General features: G+C 38.9%; 1 protein-coding gene across 6 annotated transcripts in view; it reads left to right on the forward strand.

Moving 5' to 3' along the window:
- The window catches only part of LMO3 (LIM domain only 3), a 62,067-nt gene extending 48,347 nt beyond the window's left edge, over positions 1-13,720 (forward strand). For all 6 annotated transcript variants that reach the window (XM_084765009.1, XM_084765008.1, XM_084765010.1 and 3 more), the window contains 2 exons: positions 335-460; positions 12,185-13,720. In XM_084765009.1, the coding sequence (XP_084621135.1) occupies positions 335-460; positions 12,185-12,290 (232 nt within the window). In that variant the 3' untranslated portion in view covers positions 12,291-13,720. The remainder of the gene's footprint in view (positions 1-334; positions 461-12,184) is intronic.
- Positions 13,721-24,033: the final 10,313 nt, after the last annotated feature.

A 24,033-nucleotide genomic window follows, 5' to 3' on the forward strand; every position in this document is an offset into this window, starting at 1 on the left:
AAGTTAAGATCTCATTATGCTGCTTTTATATTGATACTCTAGCAAGTAGGTGGTTTCTTTGAGTGATTCGTGCCACTGAATGCTGTTTGTTGCAGTTCTGTAAGCATCCTAATGTGTTTGTCTTTTCCTTCTGTTTTCAAACAAGATGTAATTTTCATCTGGAGAGGTCAAGGAAGGATGTATCACAGAGAGATATGTATACATCTCAGATAAAACTCATTTATGGCCATCATAAGGCATTGTGTATGGATTGCTTCAAATCGTGGATTAGCATCTTCTCAGTTAGAAAACCCAGATTTTCTTAAATTGAAGAAGAAAATGTTTACTGTTCTAGGCTGTTTGGTGTAACGGGAAACTGTGCTGCCTGTAGCAAGCTCATCCCTGCCTTTGAGATGGTGATGCGTGCCAAGGATAACGTGTACCACCTGGACTGCTTTGCCTGTCAGCTTTGCAATCAGAGGTAGGTATATTTCATGCATTTAATTTGACCTCTTCGAAACGGTGCCACTCCTGAGGCTGGATATTGACTTAGTAGGTGAGAATCTACTTTGTTAATAATCTCAGCATCCTGAGGCTCTACAAATGTGCACTCACCACAGCAACAAAACCAGGAGAAAGGTCTTCAACTATCTTCAAAAGACACACTATGCAACAGCAACTGGATACAGAAATACTTCTACTAATGTCCAGACCCGCTGTTCATTCTCGTTATTGCTTTACTATCTCTTAAGATGTAGGCATAGTGACATGGTTCAGTGATCAAAGCATTCCCTGTACCAGTGTGAGAACTTGGATCAGGAGCCTTGTCAAGATGGACAGCTTAGCACGCTTCTGTAAATTATAGTCCTACAGAAAAACAGTAGTGAGTAGGGGTAGGAGTTGGGGGAGATGGGAGAACTCCAAGAGCTTTGGAGCCAACTAAGCTGGTCTACTTCACCAACAACAAGCATCCAAACAAAATAGAGGGAGAAGACTGACACCAGAATATGTCCTCTGACCCCTATGCATACATGCACGTGAGCACACACACACACACACACACACACACACACACACACACACATTCATGTATGCAAGACAGTCACACAAGTACAAACACATACTCACACACATGCTCACACACAGTCATGCACACACAGACACATATACTCACACACATGCACACAATACAAAAATGCATGCACACACATTACACACACATACTCATATGCACACAAGCTCTCATACATACTACATAGGCATACTCACATACACACGCACACACGCACACACCTCTACCTTTTTACCATTGTGTGATTTGTTTAAAGACAAAGAATTGGTAACATTAAATTTATTTTCATCCTATTTGTGTTTCTAGCTTTCCCATCTTGACTTCTTTTCTGGAATTCTAAGCATGGCCTCTATATTCTCTTAGCTACCACCAGGCTCTTTGAAGAGGGTGTGAAACGGATCTAATAATTAAACAATTACCAGCATAAAAAAAGACAGCAACGGAAATATTGCACAGAACTCTAGAAACCTAAGTTGTACTTTGGGCGCTGCTACAAACTGGCTGTGTAGTCTTTAACAAATTACATCTTCTCTCTGGATCCTGTTTCCTCATTTGTAACATTTGATTAATCAATTTCAAAATTATTTCAACTATAAGTATAATAAATCCTTCAATTTTTCCTTATAAAAAATTATGTCCCATTCAGTGGGAATTAGTCTAGGGCTACCACCTGTTTTCAATAAGTAATACAGGTTTTAGGATACTATAAATGTGCCTATCAGGGCCAGGCATGGCAGTATAGCCCCTTAATCCCACTATGTCATAGGTAGAGGAAGGCAGATCTCTGTGAGTTCAAGATGAGCCTGGTCTACTACAAAGCAAGTTCTAGGACAGCTGGTGCGACATGGTAAGACCTTGTTTCAAGAAGCAAGCAAATAAAACAAAAAGTGGCAAAATGACAAATATCAAAACCCAAGTATCTAAAGTGGTAAGACATTTGCTGGAGTTTCAAGAATGTATAGTATCTGCGATAACATGCCCGCATACTGTAGCATAAGTAAATATTCCTTCAGATTCTCAATTCACCTAACTTTCTCTGAAAAATCCTGTTTGATTCAAAGTCTCTTCATGGGGCCTCATGAAGTAACAGGTTATGACAGACTTGGTAAGAACAGATTCAAACTGCGACCCCAACATACAATAGCTACTTTATTAGGTTTGCGATTCTCAATATGTTATTTAATCTCTCCAAATTGCTACAGTTTCTATGTCAATAAAATGGAAAAACAGATACTTGTTTTGCAAAGTCTGGAAGTAGAATAAAATAATTTTCATTAGGTACTAGGTAGATAGTCAAAAGTCATTCTTTCTACATTTGCAACTTGCCCCATCCAAATTATGCCCCAGTGACTTAGTATTTCTAACAAGATCTATACATCAACATAGTCTCTTGCCAATTGTAGATGTTTAGAATATTGCCTATTATAACTTATTATATTGGATTTACTTATGCAATAACCTAGGAGCCATCTTGTGTCTTGATTCTTCCCAACTAATGTTTTAGGTCAACAAATGCATAAGTGAATTTAAGGTGAGACGTAGCCAAAAATAAATTGACAAAAAACATGTTATTTTTATAAAAAAATATGGATATGCAAACACAAATACGCACAAACCCATCCAGACACACTTCTATCCATGTGAACATGTACAGGTTTTAATACAGTGGCAAAACACCTCTGTTTATTGACGCGTTGGCTCCCTTATGGCAGCAGCAAATGACAACTGCCCTTCAGTAAGCCTCTTGTATGACTGTTTACTTAGAAAAGCTCACCTATTCATAGAAGAAAATTGAAAAATGAGAAGGAAACGCCCAGTCTTCACTATTCTAAGATGAAATAGTATTTTACTCTATAGCCAGCCATGATTTTCTTATGTATACTTGACAACTTATGAATAAACTCTCTATAGTGTCCTGCTATTTAAACAGATTTTTAAAAGTAGTAATGGTTAGGTTCCTGTCATCTCAGCACTCTGGGAAAGTGGAAGCGGGAAGATCCAGTTACTTGAAAACCTGGGGTACATGGTGGGAATCTTGTCTAAAATCATTATTATTATTATTATTATTATTATTATTATTATTATTATTATCAGTAGTAGTAGTAATAGTAGTAGTGGTAGTAGTTGTAGTCATCATCATCGTCGTTGTCATTGTCATTGTTGTAGGGACAGAAATAAATCGTGAGGTTGGGAGGAGCTTGAGAGGTAAGGATGCATTTGTGCATCTGCCTGGGGGGTTAAAGAACTGACTGTCGTGAATGTGATGCAAATACACAAAATAAATTAATAAAATCCTATGTTAAACAATGTAACAAGGAAGGTTCTTAATGTGTGATATTTGAACTCTTTCAGTAAATCTCCATTACATATCTTTTGTTGGCCATTAAAATGTCTTGTAAGGTTATTTTAAGCTATTTTGCATTCAGTATTTTTTTCAAGTACTAAGTCAGCATTGTGTGAGCAGATGCTTTTGTTGTTTCTACGGTACATTCTGTATCCACTGACCCTAAGCAGACAAATATTCAATTCTTTGTCAGAATGAGTTCACAGGAGTGTAATTAGTTAGGCAAAGAATACAACAATTTGGAAGGATAGGATAAATATTGACCAAATGATCTTCATAAAAGCTATACCCGTTATTCTCACGCCAAATTTACTAGTGATTTCACATTTGCGCTAACACTAGGCCTTATTATTTAGAAAAACATTCTTGTCACCTTCAGAGATGAAAGATGCTACCTGATTATAATTTTTAATTGGTGTTTGTATGCTGACTTGTAGCCCTTTGGAGTTTCCTCCTCTGGGAAACTGTTTATGCCCTCTGTCCATTTTTCTCCTGAGGCAGGCTTCCATTTTTGATCTATGTTCTGCACTGAAAATGAAAGCATCACTCAAGTGCTAAACTCAGCCTAAAACCCATTAGGAAACAAAGTAATTGAAGGTGGTTAATGCTATTTACAAATCATAGATCAGTTTTATTTCATCATGGAAATAAAAAGTTACATTCACAATTAAGTCTGTCTGCTCGGTAGAACTCAGTCAAGTAAGACAAACACTCCTAAATTTTGACTCTAAAAACTGCTCACATTCTTATGGCTGCAAAACGCTATTCCAACCTCATTACAAAAGCACCTAATACATTTCTGTGTTCACTTCATTTATTACCTGCCGTAAAGGGGCTGCATATCTTTAGCACTGGTTATGCACAATTAGCACTTGGTGATTGTCTTGTCACTGTGGCCCTTACAAGACAAACTTCCTGAATGCGGGAAGTCAGCTCATCTTCATCTGTCAAGCAGAGCACACAGATGTGGTCACCCTGAATACAGAAGGGTTTCGAGATAGGAGATGCTCCTCTTCCACTGATGTTTGCATCAGAGATGCATCCAGTGTGGCCGCCTCCTGGAAAAGCCTATGCAAAGCTTTGTCCCAACACCCATCTTTCCCACAGAAACAGGAAAGAGGTTATTCATGGACATTTTCCCTTAAGAAAACTTAATTAACACTTCAAATTATGGAATTATTATTGAGTATTTGTGTTTGTTTTTGTTTAAGTATGTGTTTACTGTATGGATTTATTTATCCTTAGAGTCCTGGGGATTGAACCTCACATGTTCTTTCTTGACAGGAACTGTAACATTGAACTGTGCTCTTAGCACGCCCCTGCCTTCAAAAAAAAAAAAAAAAAAAAAACTGAAACAGGGAACACTCAGGTTTCCAGTTTAGCTATGAAATCCCTCTGTAGCTCATGCAAGTCTTGAATGTAGGATCCTTCTGCCTCAGCCCCTTGAGTAGTAGGCATGACAGGGCTGTCCTGCTTGACCCACATAAAATGCCAGGCAAACAGTTTCACACCTGTAATCTCGGGGCTGGAAAAGCAGGGATCAAAGAGCCATGGAGCTGTCCCGCTTGCCAGTGTAGCTGCATGTGTTAATGCCAGATTCAGGGAGGGACTATTTTACAAATAGAGAAGGACTGGCAAGATGGCTGAGTGCCTAAGGACCCTTGAGAGTCTGAGGATGATCCCTGAAATCTATATTGTAGACTGAAAGAACTGACTCCCTCAAGTTGTACTCTGACCCCCACACATGGCGCAGTCGGTGCTTGCACATCACCTGACCCCAAAAAAGAAAAAAATTATTAAAAAAAAAAGGACTCCCAATTTTTGCTCTATGAAATTGAAAGAACATTCCAGACATTTCTTGATAATGATAATAACAACATCAAATAAGAAAAAAAGTAGTGGAGGACACCGCACAGAAGAACCTAATGAACTTGGCTAGAAATGTGCTGAGAAAAGAGATTGATGTTTTTCACGTTCACCTCTGGGCTCCATGCACGTTTGTGCATAAGTACACAAACATGTGCACACACATGAATTAATATGTGTGTACCTGAGCATGTGCACATACATGAATATGCACATGCACATGGTTAAAAATGTAAGATCCTGTATTTAAACTATACAGACCTCCCTTTGAAAAGGAAGGAAATTGGGGTAAAAATCATTCTGAAACTTATTTTATGATAATTTAATTTTCATTTGAAATAGAAGAGAAAATCTCTACAGTAGGTTAATTTCTTAAATGCTGAAAAGTTCTTCCACAGAAAATTAAATGATGACCTTGGAACAAAAGAGAAAAGAAACAATCTGCATGTTTGTAGTGAAATCTCTTCCAATATGTAAAAAACCTCCCCCAATATTTCTTTTTCTTCTCTTTGTGATATTTATTTTAAAACATATTACACATTAATTTTCTGGTATGTGCGCATGTGTGTATGACAGCGCATGTTCAGAGATCAGAGGAGAAGCCCATGGGAGTTGGTTCTCTCCTCCTTCTACCCCGTGGGTCCCGAGAATCAAACTCAGGTTGGCAGACTTGGCAGCAACACACTGGCCCCCAGAGCCGAGTCTCTGGCTCAATGCTTACTTTTCTATTTTAAGGACTGAGACAATGCTAGACCCTATGGAAGCTGAGGAGAATAAAATCTTGTTTCTTGAAGAACTCAATGAGTTCAGCACTCTGGAAAAGACAGGACGTCAGACTCACAGAAGAGCCTAGTATTCACATCTATGCTGAGGGAAGAGATGGACGTTCTTCAGGTTCAGGGAAGCACCTCAGGACTGAGGTGTTGAATTTTTGGAAAGGAGTCCCCAGGGTCCTGATTGGGCCAAGGCCAGGGACTCAGTTGGTAAAAGACTTGCCAGGTGTTCACGAGGCCATGTATTCCAGCTCCAAAAGTACCACAACAAAACAAAACAGCAAACACCAGTATGGCGATGAGTAATCCCAGAGCTGTGAAGGTGGACATAGGTAGATTCCTGGGGTTCATTGGGCAGCCAGTTCAGCCAAACTGGGGAGGCCTGGGTCTCACTGAGACTGTCTCAAAAAAAAAAATAGATAGCTGGCATGAGAAGAATGACACTGGAAACTGATGCTGCCCTCCAGACCCACAAACATTCATGTGCACCTATGTGAGCAACATCACACACACACACACACACACACACACACACACACACACACACACATACACACACACACAAGAGGGGAGGGAGGGAGAGAGAGACAGACAGACAGAGAAATGTTGGAATATACTAGTTTGAAATGGCAAATATAATTTAAATTTGTAGTTCTTAAGATTTATTCTTTGTCTCCTTAGTTTTATTATGCTAATATACAGTACTACAGTAATCTCATATTTAATACCCAGAATGACCATTATGTAAAGTGATACCTTTAACCTCTGAGATAGACAAACAAACCAATGTGCAGAAAACAATTTTTTGTTTGTTGCTTTTATTTTTCTCAGATTATAATTACATCATTCTCCCCTTCCTTTTTTTCCCTTCCTCCAAATCTTGCCATACATTCTACCTTCTTTTTTTAAATTTGTGTCCTCTTTTTTCATTATTGACATATTTATAATGAAATACATATATCAATATTATAGATAATATATGTATATATATTATATAAACACACACACAAACATGAACTGAAGAACAGACATGGAGTTGGGGAAAGCCCAAAAGGCCTCAACCAGACACAAAGAACTACAAGTAACTAAGGAATGCTTAGACCAAGAGAAACAGTCTTCCCCTGGGAAGAGCACACTAGTTATTTGGTTATCCAATGCCAAAGGTCAGCCCTGAAAACACGTATAAACGACATTATACAGACAGCGAGGATATGCAGAAAAACTGAAGCATTCTGCCCAAAATAGTAAATGGTCAACTCAAGACTTTAGCCAAGCAAGTCAGGCTTTTACTCTCTGAAGCAAACCAATTTCACAAGAGTATTTTGTTTTCTGACTAAGAATATATATAAGTCTAAACAGATCCTGCGGGGCTGAGGTAAAGTTGACTTTGAATAATTTATAGCAAGACTCAGGATATGGATAGCGTTCTTTGGTGCTGAGGGGATTGTAAGGAGTGAGATACGCAGTGACAATTGGGCTGTCAATGGGGAAAAGACAGGAAATTTGTTCCTGAGTGTAGGGATGGGGGGAATGCCTCTCGCTGAATACTGCAGTACAGAGCGCTCCATCCTTTAGTGGCTATGAATGCTAAGTGGGAAAGAAGAGATGTTGGGAATATATATACCATATTTCATCTTTTTAAACTGTTATAAAAGCAGAAATTGGTTATAATTGGACATCATTGACCTTAGAGAAATAAAACAACTAAGTTAACAGTCTCACTTCTTTAAATATGTATTACAAATGGAGGCATCTTAAAGCAGGGTTTGATAACCTACTCTGACTGAAGAGTTTGGGTGTTTGAGGAGGTGGTAAGGTGATACCAAGAAGGGTGAAAATGTTTAAAATACATCATATGGAATTTTCAAAGAATTAATAAAAGTTATAAACAAAAGTTTACTAATTACAGCTCATTCTTATGGCTTCTCAGAACTCAAAAGCTGTATAAAGTCAGTTAGACTCATCTTCAGCTGCATTCCTAATTTCAACACATGAATATTCAATTAGTTAATAACCGAATTGGCATCTTTTCTTCTTCTTTAATAGTTTCTGAATGAGGATAAAACTAATAGAGTTGAGTTGACCATACCACAAGCAATTAGGACTACACTACAAGGAAGATGAATGTGTTTGCACGAGTTTTAGGCAGACCTCTTAATATACTTAGAGCATTCTTCAGCAATCACTATGTTCAAAATGATTTTTCTACTAATGTTGACTCTCATAAAGAGCAGGTTATATGATGTTGGAAATCAGCTTTTCCTTACAAATTTAGTTAGTGCTTTTTTTTTGTTAAGCATTGAAAACTTGCATTGTTATTTATCTAATTTCTTCATTTCTGAATATTTGAGAGAGAGAGAGAGAGAGAGAGAGAGAGAGAGAGAGAGAGAGGGAGGGAGGGAGGGAGGGAGGGAGAGAGAGGGAAGGAGGGAGAAAGGAAAGTGTGGTTTGTGTTCATGAGCATTGTGTGTGGAAGATAGATGTTCAAGAGCCTGACAGTGTCTTCTGTAGTCATATTCTCCCAACTATATTTTTTTCAGACAAAGTCTCTCACTGAACCTTAAACCCACCATCAGTTCAGTAAAAAACAACCAACCAGCAAGCTGCCAGGATGCTCCTGTGTCTGCCTCCCCAGCTCTGAGTTTCCAAGCACACATTGGCATGCCAGGCTGTTTATGTGTATGCTAGAGATTGGATTCAGATCTTCATTCTTGTGTGGCAAGCACTTTGCCATCTCCCCAGCCCCTATACGGGGTAATGATGACCTTTACTGAACAGCCTCAGTCTTCTGACCACAGCTGCCAGCACTGCAAATACTGTTTTATTTGGAATATATATATATTCCCCCAGTTGTTAAGATATTAGGTAGGAAACATTTCAGAAAGTAATACTTTAATATTTTTATGTATATTCTCTAATTTTTAAAATATTTTATCATTTTCTCTCTATGGCTGTCTGTACTAGTCAATGGGATGTATCATATACATCTCATCAAATGGTCGCTAGGCTGATGAAAACTGCACAAGGGCATACAGTAATTAGAAGGCTGTGGGTCTCAGTGCTGGTTCATTCCTGTAACAGCAGCATTCGGGAGGCTGAGACATGGCCTCGTGATGGCTGTGAGGTTGAGGCCACTGTGGGCTTCCAAGTCAGTTGCAGGAGAGCCGAAGATGAAGCAAGGTGAAAGAACAGGCCAGAAACTGACATAGTTCGGTTCACCATAGGCTCTCAGGCTGTGGAGACCCAAGTAGGCATTGGGCATTTGGGTGGGAGCCTGGGGTGTACTGACTTAATAGATTGGATGTGAAAAACAAGTCTGATTTTGTTGCCTATATGCTTAGCTTTAGCTGAGAGTACTTTCTAGAAGGTGTTGGGTTTTTTTTTAACTTTTTAAAAATATATTGTATCAATTTATTTATATTACATCTCAATTGTTATCCCATCCCTTGTATCCTCCCATTCCTCCCTCCCATTTTCCCTTTAATCCCCTCCCCTATGACTGTGACTGAGGGGGACCTCCTCCCCCTGTATATGATCATAGGGAATCAAGTCTCTTCTTGGTAGCCTGCTATCCTTCCTCTGAGTGCCACCAGGCCTCCCCATCCAGGGGACATGGTCAAATATGAGGCACCAGAGTTCGCATGAATGTCAGACCCTACTCTCCATTCAACTGTGGAGAATGTCCTGTCCATTGGCTAGATCTGGGTAGGGGCCCTGCTCAAACTATGGCACCAGTCAAGGACAATACATGAAGGTGGTGGTTTTATGTGCATTCTAAACATTGCCATCCAGATTTGGTTTCTATTTCTCATTAAAACCCTACAGACAGAAGTAACTAATAACACTGAATGATTGGAAGGCTGAAGCTTCATGTTCTTTGCTCCCAGTGGAAGGCTGGAATCTGGATCCTATCCACTGCAGTTTGCTTTTCTGCTTTCCCTGTACTTTTCATGGTGACCTCCCTGTAGTTGGATACCGTGTCCTCATCTCTCTTACAGAGAACTCAAGTAGGGAAAAGCGGCATGCATCCATACCTACATCGGGTATGTGACAGGAGCAGAGCATGAAGCCAGCTGCCCAGGACAGCTGATTCCATGTTTCACTCACTGTAACAGCCCTGATCACATACCAAAGAAAACACTCTAACTTAAAGGGCCCTGAGCTAAGAATGGTACAGGATGGGGAGACAGATTCCCTTTGCTACATGTGATGGTTAAGAGAATTTGAATTTCTGATTAGAAATTAAACACAAGTTAAAGACAATGAACAACACTGAAAATTATCTCCAGATCAATTGATAAACTCAATAACAGCAGAAAGATAAGAGTAATTTGTTGAATGTATTTATTTTGATATAGCATTTTATTATTAATAAGCTGAAATTAATTTCAATTGTAATATAAATTGATTGTCTTGAAGACTACTTAAATATGTCTTAAATTCTGTTTTACTTAATTTTCCATAAAACATAAAAGTCAAATTCATGCTTCTAAGGGTTATCCAAATAAAAGAATATTTCCATTTATTCAGTATGTTTTCACGATCACAATAACTACGTAAACTGATTTATTAAACAATGCTATTTAAATGCAATATTTAAGACATACAGGCTAAAACTAACAAGAAAGGAAAAACATACTCTAAGTCCCAAACTTAAATGTGTGTGTCTTGTCCAGTAGGTGCAAACAAATCCCGGATTTCAGGACCAACGCTGAGCATCTATTTTAAACCAGTAGCAGCAGCAGGCAGTAATCCCAGGGAAAAAGCAAATTCCACAAATAAACAGACCAATTTTCCTTTAAGAGGAGAGCTAATTCTTTTCAATCTACTTTTTTTTATTACACTATTTTCTCCTCTATCTACTTAGCTAGTATAAGGATAAATTTCCAAAGCTGCCTGGATGGAAAATAAATAGATTCTCTGTTTGTCTAGAATTCCAATCTTTGCAAATGTAAATCAGTCCAAGTGCCCCTCATTTAAACCTTCAACTTTACAGAGCATTAAAGGGTGGCTTCCCCTACACAATTTAATTCATCCACTAAGATTTCTGCCAGAGCATCATTCTAAATTGCCTATCTGATAAAGAATGACTACCGACAAAGGTCACAGAGGTCAACCTGTACAATTACAAAAAGTTGCTCTCAGTCAACTCTACCAAACACTGCTGTTTGAAGGTTAAATTGTTACAATTAAATATATATGCAGATCTCCCCAGCTACTTCATTGTTAAATGTACTGGAAACTGCAGGAGCATTTATTTCTGACCTTAATTGTGTCCGTAGTGTCACCCACTGGGAAACTATATAAAAAGAGCACTTATTGAAAGCATTATAGTCTTGCACTTTAAACAATGCTTCATAAACTAAAATGCATAATTAGCTGCTGGGAGCTGGTTTTATTTATCACATCAATATTGAGAAGTTCCTCCAGGTTGCTCTGTTTGGCTTAAGGGGGAGCACTCAGGAAGTGACGTCTATCTCAGATCTGGGGAATTTTTCACAGAGGGATATAGCTCAGGCTTACCCTTGCACCTCTCTCTGGACACCAGGCACTTCCAAACTGCTAAACTTCGGCCACGTTTTAGTATGTGACTACCGACAGAGTTGAAGAGAGCCTCAAATAGAAAATGTTAGAGTGGGCAATTTCCGAATTCTTTCGGATCACTGTAGTGCCTTTTATGGCTTTTGTATTAAGTGGACAAAGGATCGGTAAAAAAAATCATTCATGGTTCGTGACCAGTAAGAATTGATATCATTTTTTTAATTTTACTTTACTTAGGGTGTATATGTGGCAAGAATCTTCTCCTTGACAATGTGGTAAGGAAAAGAAAACGAGAGAGTGGAGGGAAGAAGGAACACCATTGTGTTTCCTCGCTGATCCTACAATATTTCTATGTGAAAGTGAATTTTAAATGTTGTGTACAAGTGTTAATAACTTGTACGCTCTCCCTCTCCCTCCCCTCCCTCCCCCACCCCACGCCGGTTCCTGTATCTCCCTATTAAACTTCTTAAGTGGAATAAATAAATAAATAAATAAATAAATAAATAAATAAATAAATAACAATTCTAACTTGTACAATGAAAGCAATTTCCTAAGACCGTCTTTTAGATTTCAGTAGTCTTGACACGCCTTGTTCTTTCTCACTTTCAGATTTTGTGTCGGAGACAAGTTTTTCTTAAAGAACAATATGATCCTCTGCCAGACAGACTACGAGGAAGGCCTAATGAAAGAAGGTTACGCACCCCAGGTCCGCTGATCCATCAACGTCAGCCCCGGCAACACAAAGCACTACATCCTTTTATCTTTTTTGCTCACGTGTATATAAGAATTGACACAGGAACCTACTAAATAGGGTTAGTTAGAGGACAGCAGGATGGCCCCACGGAAGAGAAGGCGGACTGCATCTGTATGTAGTGAAATTGCCCAAGTTCAAGAGTTGAATGTTCATTATTAAAGAAAGAAAACTAATGTATATATTGCTGGATTTTTTTTTTTTTGCTTGCTATTCGTTTTTGTGTCACTTGGCATGAGATGTTTATTTTGGACTATTGTATATAATGTATTGTAATAACTGAAGCACAAAGGTAATACAGTTTTATTGTGTTACTATTTGTGTTTTGTTTGCTTCTTTGTATTGTTGCATTTAGTACAATCAGTGTTTAAACTTACTGTATATTTATGCTTTCTGTGTCTACCAGCTATTTTCAATGAGCCGTACCTTTCTAGTAAGAATTGAAGAGCAAACCTCACTGATGACACGCAGATAAAGCAAGACTATCAACATTAGAAATACAACAATAAATAAATAAACAGACACAAAGCAGTTAGTGACATCCACTTCTTACGGCTACTAAGTTTTGTGTATCCATGTTCTCATGATAACCCCTATTTTCAGGGGGCTAAAGATCAGCTTTAAAAAAAACGATAAAGATTTCATCTTCAAGCACTTTCATTTTATACCAACGTGAAAAGTGCCATTTTTAGAATGACTTTAAAGCTTAGTGATGTCCTTTTAATATTCTTTACTGTGCTCCTTACCTTCACTATAGATTTATTCTACTTTTTTTTTCGATCACACACCTTATGTGAACTAGTGCCTTTGGGTAGCATGTATACAATTTCCAAAGGGTTACTCTAAATTAAAAAAAAAAAGGTATTACCACAATTATGACATAATTTAAATTTTTTCAATTTCCTGTATAAATTCTGTGCAGATTTCTCCCTAGGAGATGAGGGCATTACGTCTTATGACTCATGAACTGATTGCACTGAACAGACTTGAGTGTGAATCTACTGCGGTTAGGGTGACATACACTGAGACTATGGTAGTGATCTGCTCACAGAAACAGAAACAGAAACAGAAACGAAAGAATTGATAAAAGTTGAGAACTGTTTGGTGGTTTCGTATTTCACCTGTCATTTACTTTAATGTTCTAAACACTTTAGTATGTCACATTTTCTCAGCCCCTCATCTTCTTTGCTATCTTCCAACTCAGATTACGTAATTCTTGGGCTAAAATCTATCACTCTGGTTTCTTTGTTTTGTTCTGTTCTTAAATGGTGAAGTGTTTTCCCCTTATTTAAATGATAGCTGATGAAGAAGAATGTTCTAGAAACAGAAACTGTGGGAAATGATTAATTAAATTGCAATTAAGGAAATAAAACTAAGAATATGGTTCCCTCTTCTGCTCACACTTTGTTTTGTTGATTTTGCATTCTGTGGTGAAACCAATTTGCCACGAATCCACCCCACCCAGGCACCATGAACCACATTTGTCCCCAAGCCAACTCCACACTGTGGGTTTTCTTATTTTGTTCTTCATCACCTGTACAGGAAATGTCTCCCACTGTTATTTGTATTACGTATTTTCTCCCTGCCAGTTTTTGCAATGCAGATGGCGATTAAGACTTATACCTAAATTCTTGGTCTGGGGCCAAAATCCTAAGCTGAAAACAACGCTGGTGTGACATGGCTTTGAATCATTTTGAAGCATAAGTTTATTAGGAAAACGCATGAGAATATCAGTATTTCTTCTTGTGGGAAAGAAAATGGGTCCGTGCAAGGTGAACTGTAGGCATATTCTGCAAATGCTTCCTTGTTAAGAGCGTGAAAGTCCCAGGTGCCCCAAACTGGAAGTAGAATGAAGGCTTGCAAAAAAAAAAAAAAAAAAAAAAAAACCAACTCCATTTGGGGTCCACAGGGTGATTCTTATTTCACTCTCCGCCCCATAAATTTGTTTTGTGAAGACGTAAGACAAGCTTAGCTTAAAACACACAAAACAGAAACTAGAAAGAGGAGACCCAAGCAAGGGAAGGGGGAGACGACAAGGGAAGGCGGCGACAGAAACAGGAAGTGCTGTTCATAACACAGCCCTGCTGGATCCTGTCAACAGCCGTTTAAAGTTCATGTAAGGTTTGCTCATATATATTTTTTTAAATGATCCTCAGCTTTTCCCACCAAAATGGGTTCTCGAATTATCTAGAACTGGTCAAAACATGTGTCGTCTTTGTTTCTGAAAGCTGTTCAACTATCCTTGCCGTCCCCCAAACCAAACGGCCTCTACATTGCTTTTGCTTAATGCTTGGGGAAATGGCTCATCTGGATTAAAGGTTAAGGCCTTAATCTCTTCAGATTATCTTTAATTTCCTTGAAATTGTGAGTCAAGACAAGGGTGATTTTCCAGCTGTAAACTGTTTTCCACCTAATTGGGCATGACTAGTAGCATTTTTGACCTGAAGCATTAAGCTAGTTGTCCTGGGGACTCTGAGGAACCCCTGACTTTTTGTCAGTTTTTCTCTTTGTGTTGTGCTGCCCTCATGTCATGGCATGTGATGCTCTGGTAGGGCACCTGCCACAGAGTCTCAATTCCTGAAGCTGGGAACGATCTCATCCTAGCAGGTGTCTCAGTATGCTGCTTATGATAAGGGACCAGGCAACCCCATCCCACCCAGCATGCTGAGCTTAACAGCTGACCTGGGTTTGTAATTTCACTTTCATCTTGCTTAATAAATACCTATACTCTTTCATTAATTAAAAAAAAAAACCTATTTGGATTCATGTTTTCAATAAGAAAGGCCCTCCCCTATTTGATTGCACTTAACTGGCAAAGACAAAGATGGTCTGAAGAAAGCGTGGGCTGCCCACCAGGAAATGAATGTTTATTTTTCTAAAGCTAAATCCCAACAAGCATAATGAAGCTATATCAACTGCTCCTTCCAATGAGAACACTGAAGATCCCTAAAGTAGGAGGTTCTCTGGTATTTTACTTTTGTTGGGGGGGGGGGGAATAAAATTATCCAAAATGAAGGAAGAAATTTCCGGCTATGATTTTTTTTGCATCTCCATGTATTTTAAGTGATCTTCCTAAAAGTGGTACGTTGCTGCAGCAGACTAAATTTCAAACAGAAATAAAAGGAATTAAAACAAAAAACCCCCAACAAAACACTATGTTTTCAAGAAAAACACGTGGCGCCTTAATTGAATCAGGGAGGTGAAAATGGAATCTCTGGTAAAACATACCATTCACAAACAGTTTTGTTTTAACTATCACTTTAGGCAGATTGCTCTGTGAATCGTCACTTAAACCATTTCACAGAAATGATGCAGGCCAAACATGGATAGTGTTCACTTCAGTGAGTTGCAAAAACAATCTGCGTGTTTATTGTAATAGGTCATTAACACAGAATACAATTGAAGCTAAATCCTTCTGATCCTTACTTTTTCTTTTAAAAATGCCATTATACATGCTTTTTAAATGCTATTTTTAACTCAACTCATGGTAATTATAAACAAAGGATTGATATAGTCTCCATTTCAGTTGGACTTTACCGAATGTCTACCGTATGTTAGGGCTTACCCTGTGGGCTTAGTCACTCGCCTATGGACACATGGACACAGACATGTGCCCAGTCCTTTAAATCGATTTTTTGAGTGTTGGCACTCATCTTAAACTCACCCATACTAAGCATGCTAAAATGAGCACCGTCTTCTAACGACTCAGCATGTCACTGGTGTGAAAGCCTCAGAAAAATATCTCAAGTAATCGATGTGTTCAGAGAATTATCTCACCCAAATTACTCATTAACTCAATAGCACATAATAAAAAAAGAACATCAATTAATTAACGAGTCACCCTCAGATTGCTTTGATTACTACTGAGCTTGGTTGAAACAGTGGTTATGAGTGGAGCTCTCTCTCTCTCTCTCTCTCTCTCTCTCTCTCTCTCTCTCTCTCTCTCTCTTTGTTCATTGTTTGCAATCGGGCTATTATTTGGATGAAACTAGTTTCATACTTAGCACATGCCTGGAGGTAATTGTGTGATTAGTATCATAAATGAAGAATTGAGAGAGCCTGCTTCTTGTAAGACCTGGGAAAATATAGAACACTCATTTTCACTGCTGCTTCCTGTAAAGCCAAGCTTTTAGAGGGATGTTATCTTTCTTAAGAATGCAGCTTTGCATTTGTAATGGAGATTTAGAGCTTCCATATTGCTTGGTGCCTGGGTTATCTCCTAAGATACTTACAGGTGAGTATTACATTGCATACATACATATAAGATTTAATTTCAATAATAGCCCCATATGACTAATATGTGCATGGACAATACCGGGTATAGAAGTTCTTTCTTACCCTCAAAGGACACCTGTGCTTCTCCTGAGATGGGTCAAGATGAATTGTTCATAACAAAAAAGCAATAGGGGGAGAGATCCTTTTTTCAAAAGAAGAATAACTAACCAACTGTACTACAAAGTCACAAATGAAACTTTCTCAGGCATCTTGGTAAACGGCATTCCAGTATGCTTACAGAGTAATTACAACAGTTCCCCTAGGTAAGTGAGAAACATCTGTTGGTAACACATAGCAGGTGTTAACAGTTACACATACTGAACTTTTAAAAAATGTTTTTAATTAAAAGAATCTTGTTTTGTGAAAAGAGGAAAAATACGTTAATTCAAAGATATTCCCGTTTTAGGCACCCAGATCACATTATGCGCTACTCTATAAGGCCCGAGTCACCCTGCATCATCTGTGCTGTCTATTTGCCTCAGATCCTTGCAATCAGACCTGAACTATAATTCATCGTGCTTTTTTACACAGCTGCTATTCTGGTCCAAGGAGCTACATACTCATGAAATTGGCATGGCAGAGCTGATAAAAGGATACTTGGGTTTTATGGGCAAGGTGGCTGCCATTAACTAAACCAGATTGAGTGGGCACAGTACAAAGAAAAGAGAGAAGCCAGCAACATCAGAAAACAGAGAACAAGACCATTTATGATATGCACCATTGTGTATGAAGCCACTTAAAGAGCTCTTAATAACCACAACAACCATTACTAAGCAGCATTATAAACCAGAGGAGTTTCTATAACCTCCAGCTGTGATACATAAATACTATGATGCTAGTTTTAATGATTTCTTATATATATTTATTCATTTATTATTATGAGATTGGCTCTTTCAGTGTTACCCAGGCATGCAGGTACTTGGTGCCACACCCAGGATTTACTCAGGGTCAAGTAAGAAGATGGAACCAGAGGTCCTAATTAGAGGCCCTGAGGATTATGCACAGAGTTTCTGTATGTTGACCCCTGCTAGTGTCACTTTCTGGGTGGAAGATGCTATCTTATTATTATCATTAACATTATTATTTTTGCAGCCTCTACAAGTAACCAAGAGCTCCCAAGGAGTGTCAACGCATGAGCAAAATTTTCAAACATTCCAGAGTTAATGTTGCTATTAAAGAAAAGGAAATGGAAATGGAGGCTTGGGGCTATAGCTAGTTGGTAGTGTGTGTTTGTGTGTGTGTGTGTGTGTGTGTGTGTGTGTTTGTGTGTGTGTGTGTTTGTGTGTGTGTGTGTATGTGTGCATGTGTTGTACACAAAGTTCTAGGATCAATCACCAAAATGGTACAAACTAGCTATGGTGGCACACGCCTGCAAGCTCAGCACCCTGAGTGGATGTAGAAGCATCAGAATGTCCACAAATTATCAAAAATTGCAAATCATCATGGTTATATGGCAAACTTGAGGCTAGCCTGGACTATATGAGACTATGTCTCTAGAAATCAAAACAACATAGAAGGCAGAGACTGGAGAGGAGGGGGAGAAGGAGGAGGAGGAGGACAAGGGAGGAGGAGGGGAACAAGGGAGGAGGAGGAGGAGGAAGAGGAAATGATTTAGAATAAGAATGATTATGTTTTTCCAAGTAACTGCCTCTTTGGAAATTCTTTCAAGGCATCTTATGAAGGCTTTTGTTTGAATCTGTAGGGCCTCTTTCGCAGAGCAGTGCTGAGAACAAGAGGGCAGCCTAGGTTCTAGAGTAAAGGTTGACAGGAAGCAGCTGCTGTATCCCAGGTAATGCAATGAAGTATGACTAGCCTGGTCTGAGAATTTTTTTAAAAATTGACTATATACCAATATTTGACATTTAATGAACCTTCACAACATGAGATGAGATCAAGGCTAGATTGTCTGGATTTAGATTCTCTGGATCCAACATGGGTCAAGCTAGGTTTGAACCACAGACACTCTCAGGATGCTGGGTCCAAGTCAATGTCAAACAGCTAAGGACATTGTCTCAGAATTACAAGGGCAACCACATAACAGGCATGTGGACTGTTACTCACATCATATCACCCTCTTCTAGCCTTCATGGGCCTTGGCAAGAAAGTAGGAAACACAAACTCATGAAGGTAAACAACATACAAATAAAGAAATGAAGTAAATAGAGTTTGAAAGTAAGGAAGAATGAGGGAAAGAAGGAAGGGAGGAAGGAAGGACAGAGAGAGAAAGAGAGAGAGAGAGAGAAAGAAAGGAAGGAAGGAAGGAAGAACAGAGGGAGAAAGGGAGGGAGGAAAGAAAGAGTAAGAGGAAAGAAGAGAAAGCCATAGGTTTTCACAGGTAGTTTGGCAGATTGTCTCAGTCTTACCTCAAGTGACAATTTCTGTATTCTTAAGGGAACTGCAGTTTAGTGAGTAGAGTAACCGAGGCCAAAGCCATAGAATTAGATCTGAAGCAGGTACTGACCAGTGGTAGGAAAATGTGTGTGCAATGTCCAGAGTTCTATTGAAGAGAGCCAAATAAGTTTATGAAGACACACACACAAACACACACATATATATACAAGCACTCACTCAAATACAACATACTCATACACATATGTAGACATGCACATACTTACACACACACACACACACACACACACACATGAACAGGGGCACTGCCACGGTTAGTTCTATGTCAAACTCTCCATATTTTTCTTTAGCTTTGCTTGAGAGTGCTTGATATATGGAATATGCTTGGTACTGTTTATTTTTTAATGCTCAATTTATTAAAAACAAAATTCTATGAAGTACAACTTTCAACTCATTTGTAGGCCACTTATAAAGCTAACAAAACAAGCCCTTTAAATGGAATAAGTCAGCTTTGGCCACATAAAACTTGATCAGGATCTTAGATCCTTCTAAATATTTCAAGATTCGTGTGAAAAGAAAATAGATGAAAATTCTCCCAATGAGCCAAGAGCTGTTTCTATGTATTTAAAGTCATAGCAAACAAATAGTTTAAATGATTGTCTTTTTTTTTTTTTTGAGACAGGGTTTCTCTGTGTAGCCTTGGCTGTCCTGGCTTTCTTTGTAGACCAGGTTGGCCTCGATTATTTCTACACTTTGCTTCTGACCTTGATGAAGCTTCACTAACTGGAAACCTTTTAAAAGTTTTCAAATTAAGTTCAAGGAGAGATCTGTATAGGACCTGTGTTGACTCCCAGGATGGCAGTTGAGTCACCAGAATCTGAAAATAAGGCCATGGTCAAATTTTCCCTGTCACATCTCTAGAACATTTTAAAGTTTAAATCTTTTCCATGGTTTATAATTTCCTGTGACCCAGTCCACCCTCCCCCCAAATTGACATGCATGTTCACGTTGCTGGAGTCTTATGATGCCATTTTAGTACCTCATTAGAAGCTATGAGACCATTTAGAGGTTTTTATCCCCTAAGAAATAAAGACTTGAAACTATGCAGTCAAATTTCCTATTAGAGCATTTTTGTGAATCCCCCTTCTCACACAAATTATTGGATCATCTTTGGGATTGATTACCATGTATTACCCTTCTTAGTGCCCTATGATTTAACAATTCTCTTCATGAAGTCTTTTCTACTTAAAAATGGAGACAAAGCTAGGAGTGGTGACACTTGCCTTTGATTGCAGTACTCAGTATATAGAGTTTAAGAAAATGAAACAACAAAGATAAAGAAAAGGAAAGAAAAAAATAAAAGAAAAAGAAAGAAAAAAATAATTTAAAAAAGAAAAAAAAATCCAGTTTTTTTTCCTGTGTAAATATATATACAGCCAGTAGAAGAAACAGGGCACATATCCCATTCCATGTAACAATTGTTTTTGCAAACACAGTTTCCATGCTTTCAGAGAAAGATACAATGCAGGTGCCTTCAGTAACATGTTGTTTGCAAGTGTTTGTGTGGAGGTAGAGGTAAACAACGTTAGCTGATCTTTAAGAAAGTGAGAACAAAGAAAGAAGACATCAAGAGTGGAACACAAGACCTAATCCTCCACATGAGCACTTTCATTCTTTCACAAGGATGTTTGCAAGATCATACATGTGTATGCTGTTATAAGGACATTTGTCATTTTTTAGGTAAGATTGATTATTGTTTAACTCAAAATACATTTAAATTTTAAAATTACGGTGTGTGTGTATGTGTGTGTGTGTGTGTGTGTGTGTGTCTGTGTGTCTGTGTGTCTGTGTGTCTGTGTGTCTGTGTGTGTGTGTGTGTGTGTGTGTGTGTACTTACTTAGGCCATAGAACATGTATAGAGGTCAGTTGTGTTAAAGACAACATATGGAATCAGTTATTTCTTCTTTCCTTCCAAAATGTAGGTTCCAGTGGTCAAACTAAGATCATTAGTCAGGTTTGGCCACTGTACCATTTCCCACTGAGCCATCTCACCAGCCCTCAAAATACAGTTTTATTAGTACCAATGAGAACTTACATTTTAATCCTCCAAAACCCACTGTTTAAAAATAAGCAAATGAACAAATAAATAAATAAGCATTTTTTCCCTTGAAGCACCAGCTTACACAGGATACACATAAGAATCTTGCAAACAAAATACATATATTTCCTCTGATAAGTCTTATGTCTGAGTCACAGTGCTTTAACACTAATTGAATGTTAAGTCCATGAGAGGCAGTCACCCAGCATTTACAGTGTCACCACACAACCCTCTCTGAAATCCTTACATGCTATTTGCTAATGATTGTAGTTTGTGTTCCACAAGACAGATGTGGAGTTAAAAAATGACAACCCACAAGGCCACTCAAATAGAAGACTAGAAAATTCCTTCTAAGAGAAATACTGAAATTCAAAATGGAGATCACATTGGAGATTCGGATAATAGTCTTAGATATTAGATGTATGACTTTTATTATTTTTTTTTAATTACCTTCTTCTGGTCTCAAACATATGGGATGGTTTGATTTTGATTTGTTCTTATTTTGTTATCTCTGGGCTCTCATACCCTAGTCTAGGATTTATATGGGTGCAATTTCTGTTTCTGATATTTAGCAAAAAGTATAAGATGATGATCGTGTCCATATAACCAGCCATATAGGTAGGTATTAGTTGGGTATTGTGATAACTAAGGTTGACTGAGAATCACCTAGGAGACAGGCTCTGGCTAAGTTTGTGGCAGACTGTCTGGACTAGCATGGGCTCTAGACATGCCTGTGAGTGAACATCAACACTGGGCTGAGATCAGAAGACTTGTCCTAATATGGACCTCACCCATCTATGTACTGGGATTCAAGCCTGACTGAAAAGGAGAAAGAGAACGGAACACAAAGATGTGCCACTCTCTACTTCCTGACAGTAGACAGTGCCTTGCCTTCCCTGTCCTGGTGGGCTGACTTCCTCTTACCTGTGAGCCCAAATAAACCTAAACTTCTTTTTATCAGGTATTTTGTCACAACCACAAAAAAAGGTAACCAACACAGATTCTTACTATTTGAAAAGGCTCCAAGGCAGAGATTTCCAGTCAGTCTTGAAAAGTTATCTTGAGTGGAGGTATATTCATACTTGTACACAGACTGCCCCTAATTTAATGCCACAAAGGAATTAGCTTTATAAAGGTTTATTTACCTTCCTGATCGAAAGCTGTAAATGGTTTCGTAATTGGGGTTGGAAAATGACTGAGCTGCTAACTGCACTTACAAAAGACCCAAGGGAAGTTGCCAACACCCAGTCTATTGGCTCACAACTACCTGTAACTCCTGATCCAAGGGATCCCACACCCTCTTCTATCTTCTGTAGGCACCTTGCTTGACACACACTACCCTCAACACACATAAAATAAAGCTTTAAAAATATTTTCAAAGGTAATATATCATAACAATTTCCCCATTTCAGGAAAACTTACTCCAACTGAAATGTGCATGGGGGAGTAGGGAGTGTTTATGGTCTCCTCAAAGCACATCATAAAAACAGTGAAAGGCGGAAGCACCCTTTCTGGACAGTAGCCACTGAAGACCAAAAAGAGAGGAAACAGGACTTGGAAGCTACTTGGTTGGTAGAGTGCTTGCTCAGCATGCAAGAAACCCTAGGTTTGACTGCCAGAATTACAACATGCCAGGCACAGTTAGACTGGGCTACAGGAGACTCCATCTCAATAAAATTGTAGGAGGGCACCCAAGAAGTACATATTTAACAAACATAATAGTTGTCTGAATGTACCAGTGGAAAATGGACATGGGCCAAATGCAACACATTACGGTTAATGCAGTAGATATGGAGGTGAAAGAGTAAGGAGCACTCCCTTCCTGTGAGTTCTTGGGTACAGAGATATAGTTCTGTGTCAAAAATTCTTTGAGCTGGCCTGGGAAGATGGCTCAACAACTTAAAAACACTTGTCACTCAAGTTAGATAGCATGAATTCAGAACACACACACACACACACACACACACACACACACACAAATGTGACGTGACAGTGGGCATCTGTAATACCAGCATTCCTGTGGCAAGATGGAAGGAGACAGGAGGATCAGCCAGAAGCTTAAACTATACAGCAAAGAAATAACATAAAGAACATGCCTCAAAACAAGGTGGAAAGAATATGGACTGATAAGGAGCTTATCCTCTGACCTCTACGTGGGCACCATAGCATGCCTGTGCCCACCAACAAATAAAAAGTCTTCATTTAAAGGATTATTTGAGTGTCTAAGGGAAATACAACAGAAATAAATGCTAATGAGTACAAATGCAAGCATTTTCAGTTCCCACTCGGTGCTCTTTGGTCCGTCGTTTTTGCTGGCAGCCCATGGAGCATGCTCACAGGCCTGTGCTGCAGCTAGGTATGGCCATTTGATTTCACTGTAGTACACTGGAATCGACAGCAACCATCAGAGATGTCCTGCACTTTTCTCGCTCCTGTCGGAACACTCCTCTTCCTGCCTCTTTACTCTTTCTTCTTGCTGGGACAGCAGACAGAAGTTAGGGGCACCCACCATTGAAAACCCAGATGAGCAAGGAGATAAAACTGCAAACTGACCAAGACTGGAACGGTGATGAAACTGTGGGACCGCTAGGGCAGGGAAAGTCTTGGGCAGCCTCACGCATACACATGTCGTTGACCTCTGGAGGCTCTCCTCCTCGCCTGGCCTCTTCTTTCTTTGACTGAGTTTCTATGACATGCAGGCACGGAACCCTGAGTGATATGCTTGGCTTATAGAAACCAAGAAAAACATGTGAGCACATTTCAGATTTGTACCCAAGGCTGAGTTCCAGAAGGAAGTTCTGAGGGGAGTCATTGTTACCACAACCATATTATGGCTACATCTTTCCTAACTTGTTTTCCTGTTGTCATAGGGGAGCCTTAATCTTCTAACAAAGCAGCATGAAGGTGAAATTTCCAGTGTCTGCATCTTCTCTCTCATCTTACACAGCCCAGAAAGCCTGTCCTGACTCAACATCAATTAGGCAC

The sequence above is a fragment of the Acomys minous genome, assembly GCF_964271855.1.
Source record: "Acomys minous genome assembly, chromosome: 17".
Classification (NCBI taxonomy): domain Eukaryota; kingdom Metazoa; phylum Chordata; class Mammalia; order Rodentia; family Muridae; genus Acomys; species Acomys minous.